At 40.2% G+C, this 5,712-nt stretch overlaps 1 protein-coding gene across 1 annotated transcript; it reads right to left on the bottom strand.

Annotated features, from left to right (window-relative positions):
* Nucleotides 1–4,315: 4,315 nt before the first annotated feature.
* Nucleotides 4,316–5,167, bottom strand: hspb3 (heat shock protein, alpha-crystallin-related, b3). Its single transcript, XM_064924881.1, has one exon. It carries the CDS (start codon nucleotides 4,856–4,858, stop codon nucleotides 4,316–4,318), a length of 543 nt encoding a protein of 180 aa, XP_064780953.1. The 5' UTR covers nucleotides 4,859–5,167.
* Nucleotides 5,168–5,712: the final 545 nt, after the last annotated feature.

Here is a 5,712-nt window from a genome sequence, read left to right as displayed (position 1 = left end):
TTTCGCACTCAACAACCATACGTAATCAGTCAGAGTAATGGAGGGTGGTATGAGCCAGAAGTAAGTCTAGGCAACCGTACCACCCTGTGGCTGTCGCCTACTATTGAACGTCTGACTGACATCAGTCACCATGTCTGTGTGACGCCTGCGTGTTAATTAATGAAAGTTATAAGGTGTGTATTTTTTTTATTTTTTTTTATTATTAATTCGATCTCAATCATAAATGTTAGAAATAAATGTTTTTCCCGTGTAATGTACAGTTTTTCCTGTGTAAAAACAACCGGAAGGGTATTTTCCCCATTAAAGTAATGGAGTTAGGCTAGGTTGCTAATGGTTTTACTTGTAAGAGATGGTTATAAAAAAATGGCGTTCAAACTTTCTGTACTTTTTTTTCAACAACATTTTTAGATCCAATTTTTTTTTTTTTATCAACAAAGGCTCAGATTAGTTCAGGTAATATATGTAAATAGGTGATGTCACAATAACATGTGTTTGTGTTAATGTTTGTACGAAAATAGCGTTTAACAGTTCGCTAGCTTGATGATAACCAAATGTAGTTTGGCCCCCAGTAATTTAGATTTAGTAATTATTATTATTATTATTTTTTAGAAATTCACACTACAGTATAGGCAATAATTTATACACAATTGCATTGCTTACCTCAATAAACAGTTGCGCCTCCCGTCTGAAAAAGTAGGTTAACTGAGGTAAGCAATGCAATTGTGTATAAATGATTGCCTATACTGTAGAGTATGGGGGAGTATTCTGGAGGCCTGGACTTGAGTTGTATGTAATGTGAATGTGTAGATGTATGGTGACTCCAGATTTGGATTAACGGACCAACGGGTTCTGCCATGGGCAAGGTGGAAGGGACAATCTGAAAGTATTTATCTTTGCACACAAGAGCAGCATCCAGGCCTCCAGAATACTCCCCCTATCACCTGCTGTACGGACCACCCGATGTCCTCCATTATCAACCACCCTCCAACTTTTCATTACATCAGCTACTGTTATTGTCATGTTGCCATTATCTGCTAAGAAAGAGCAAGACAACTATCATACTGGGCACATAATGTGTGATCCACAGATGAACTAAAAACACCTGCACTGCAAAGACTGACTGCCTGTTGAAAACCAAGTGAAAGGTCGAACCTCCCATCCACACAGCACCTCCAGAATACTCCCCCTATCACCTGCTGTACAGCACCCACCCCCTCTCTATTCCACACACCAGAATTCAGTATCCCAGTCTATGATGCTATGTGAGCGTACAAAATAATCAAAGTAAATTGACACACATGTACCAACAACGACAAAAATATCAACGTTTATACATTTAAATCTAAAATACTTTCTCCATATTTTCTCCATATTACCGAGTGAAGGAATACATTCCTTGTAAAAATTCCTTGTAAATGGTACCACATTCTGCCTGTTGTCATCCTTACTCACACCTACAGTCCATACCTCTTTCACTTCATGGGGAGTTTAGTTGTAGCCGGGTGTTGAGTTCCCTCTTCGTAGAGGCGTGCCTTTAATAAAATGTATATATATTTTCCTGAGGCTGTGCAAGACCTTCGATAGGCTGGTAGATAATCCTGGAGTTAATCATTGTTATGGCCTTACTGTTGTTATTATCCTTATCCTTGCTAGCTGCCTAGATCACTTTATATAATATGGACTTATTTTATTCTAAGGCTAAACAAACACGGGGTAGCATATGCTTTTTGCCTGTCTCAACAAGGGTTAGGCCTGTATCCTCACATACCCCCTCAATTCGACCTCTGCATTTAAACATCAGACATCTCCATAGAAATGTAAAGCATGCTGACAGTGATTATGTCTGGTAAACTGGGAACTCGGGGGGGGGACTTTTTGGTCAAATCATGACATCAGTGATTATGTCTGGTAAACTGGGAACTCAGGGGGGGGGGGGGGGAGCTCGGGGGGGGGAGGGGGGACTTTTTGGTCATATCATGACATCAGTGATTATGTCTGGTAAACTGGGAACTCGGGGGGGGGACTTTTGGTCATATCATGACAACAGTGATTATGTCTGGTAAACTGGGAACTCGGGGGACTTTTTGGTCATATCATGACATCAGTGATTTTCAGGTCAGAGAAAGATACCAGCGTTTCTGAATTGGAGTAGGATGACCGGTCAAAACAAACAATAATCCCAGTCTGAGCTCGTTTTCTTCCCGAATTCCAAGTTGTCTTGAACGCAGTGAAGTCGGAAGTCAGAGATTGCCGAGTTCCGAGGTATTTTGAATGCTCCGCTAGATACCTACCTCTTATTTCTGAATAGGACTACCTCCAACAAAGAAGCCCTTATCTCCATTGACAGTCCATGTTAATTCATGGAGGTATTTTATGGCGCTAGGAAGACATTAGGTGACTTTGTGAAAGGTATCAGTAGCTTCACGAGGCTTCATTCTGGCACTTATCACCCCCTATAGGTGCGTATTGATGTGAGAAATAGGCATATCTACACAGCGATGGTGGCTGGCTGCGATATCAACTAGCCTAATAATTATTGTATTGAGGTGCCTATTTGAGCTAAATCGACAAATTAAATTGATTAGATTACTCTGGCAATCATACATCTTTTTTTACAAAATCATGTACATTTGTACAAACGTCACGTTTGAAAGGTGTTCATGGTAAGATCATTCCTAATAAATTTACAAGCAAACTGACACGTGACGTGTCTGTGTCACGTTGCATGACGTGAAAACTATGTCTACATGACGTATGTGTCACGTGACATAAACGTGACCTGAACGCGTCGGCAAGTTTGATGGAAAAAAACTTGTCTCCATTGACAGTCCATGTTAATTCATGGCGGTATTTTATGGCGCTAGGAAGACGTTAGGTGACTTTGTGAAAGGTATCAGTAGCTTCACGAGGCTTAATTCTGGCACTTATCACCCCCTATAGGTGTAGCTAGGGAGATTAACAATCTAATGGGCAACACCAATCAAACACTGGCCGCTTTAGTTGAGTGGTTGAGTGGTGTGATTGATTTTTATCAGAATGTAACATGGGTGTAAACAATCCGTAACAATGTAACATCTTTTTTTATTTTAATTTTATTTAACCTTAATTTAATTAGGCAAGTCAGTTAAGAACAAATTCTCATTTACAATGACGGCCTACTTGTAAAGCTCCCCCCCGGCCGGGATCAAACCAGGGTCTGTAGTGACAGGTGTAGTGACACCTCTAGCACTGCGATGCAGAGCCTTAGACCTATAACATCTGATAACAATATTTCTTGTTCTATCACATTTTTAAGTCTCTTCTTTGAACAGTGAACAATTTTTAAACAATCTCATAAAATTTGTTACTGTAAAAACAACATCGTCACTGATGCTGAAAGCCTCATGCTTAGCATTCCCATTTATGTCATAAATATCAGACGTTTTCAATGACTGGAGAGGAACTTCCCTCTGTCCGTTTACCAAATTAAATATACAATATAATATAATATTAAATATTCATATTTGTTCAAATTAAACGCATATTGTTTTAATGGAGGTGAGAGGAGCTGGAGTAACATTTCAAAGCGAGGAGAAAAAAAAAACGTATTTTAAGAAAATAGATTTTAAATATATCATTACTGCTGTTATATAATTCAATAACGTTAGCACCAACAGCTTTTTATAGCAAAGTAGCGTCAGATAGAAATCTAACAATAACAATGTTTAGAGAAATATTTGACAAATTAACTTCACACGAAAATAACAGACACAATGAATGAATCAATCACTCATGTTAGTGGTACTGTAGCAGCTGATCTGACCTCATCTTTACCTGATCAATACAGTAATAATCAAAAATCAATCATCAACAGTCAATAATCAATAGTCAATAATCAACAGTCAATAATCAACAGTCAATAATCAACAGTCAATAATCAAGAGTCAATAATCAATAGTCAATAATCAATAGTCAATAATCAACAGTCAATAATCAAGAGTCAATAATCAATAGTCAACAGTCAATAATCAAGAGTCAATAATCAATAGTCAACAGTCAATAATCAATAGTCAATAATCAATAATCAACAGTCAACAATCAATAGTCAATAATCAACAGTCAATAATCAACAGTCAATAATCAACAGTCAATAATCAACAGTCAATAATCAACAGTCAATAATCAACAGTCAATAATCAACAGTCAATAATCGATAGTTAATAATCAACAGTCAATAATCAATAGTCAATAATCAACAGTCAATAATCAACAGTCAATAATCAATAGTCAATAATCAACAGTCAATAATCAACAGTCAATAATCAACAGTCAATAATCAATAGGGGTCCTCCTCACTGTGTTGTATCCTAACAGGTGTTCTCTGTTTGGATTCCACCACCAGTATCCCATCATGACATAGCAGAGCCCTCAGACCCCCCGCCTGCTGTAGTTTCTCAGGCAGTGGGTACTGACGGGTGAAGCTTCGGGTAACAAACCCGTGTTCATCCATTCTGGCTCCATGCTGAGCCTTGATCAAGAGCCATCCTTCAAACACCTGAATCATGATATCCTCAGGTCTGAACTGGGACACGTCCAGAAGCACCTGGTAAACAGGCTCAGTCCGCTGGGGTTGGGTTGTGGTAGTACCGTCGCAGACCCCTTCTAGCTTCACTACCCCGGGGTCGGGCCTCACTACCTCAGGGTCGGGCCTCACTACCCCAGGGTCGGGGAAGGCAGGCCCGGGCAGGGCGAACAGGTCATGGTCCTCAACACAGTCGTCCAAGTCCCTTCCTTGGAACAGGGCCTGGTGGCGGACTGGGCTGTTCACCCAGTGGGTTATAGACAGTCCCTCCATGGTTCTGCCTTCCTCCCAATCCATGTCCCAGAAAGCCTCTTGTGTTGCTGCTGTGTGGCAGAGAGGAGTGATCTTCACAGTCGCACAAATAAAATCAAGGAAAGAAAATAAACTGCAGTCGCTACTTCTCTTTCAAACTAAGGTGCATATGAACAACTGAATATGAGAAGATATCCAGCCAGCCAATAGTCATTCAGAAATACTTTTCTATTGTTAAACCCCAGTGCTAATCAGTCAGAAATGATTTTTTCTTTTATCGCCATGGCAAAGCAGAGGATTGCGATTGGCGGGTGTGTGATCGTGTCGCTTGCAGTCTCTCAGTCTGAAAACCTCTTGTAGTATATCGCTGTGGCACTGAGTCACTGAGTTTGACCGTCGGTCAGATGAAATCAAGACGGGCCATGGCCTATATTTAGGACTGCATGTGATAGGTGCTCTATCAGACTCCCATGTTGCTGTGGCAGAGGAGTGAGCCTGACGGACAGTTGGCTGAAATCAAGGCAAACTATGTCTATATTAAGGACAGCATGTTATTCTGGTGGGTGGTGGTTCTGGGGGTGGTGGTTTCTGGGGGGTGGGCCTCTCAAGTCCTAATAGCGGTGGGAAGGGATCAGACCTGGGTTCAAATTTCTATTTAAAATGTTTCAAATACTTTTCATTTGCTTTAGCCTGCCTGGAGTACCAGATGGGTTTGCACTTTTTCAGCTATTTTATTTTGGTTCCATTGACCAGGCAAGATCAATCAAGCCCAGATAACAAATTAATTTCAAATACTTTTTGAACCCAGGTCTGGATAGAAGAAGGGTGTTTTTAGAGCTGGTAGATACGCAGCAGAAGCTAAGATTGCATATTTTATTTAACCTTTATTTAACCAGGCA

The sequence above is a fragment of the Oncorhynchus masou genome, chromosome 1 (genome assembly GCF_036934945.1).
Source record: "Oncorhynchus masou masou isolate Uvic2021 chromosome 1, UVic_Omas_1.1, whole genome shotgun sequence".
NCBI classification, from domain to species: domain Eukaryota; kingdom Metazoa; phylum Chordata; class Actinopteri; order Salmoniformes; family Salmonidae; genus Oncorhynchus; species Oncorhynchus masou.
The sequence above is the reverse complement of the archived record's forward strand: the minus strand, read 5'-3'. Positions and strand labels throughout refer to the sequence as shown.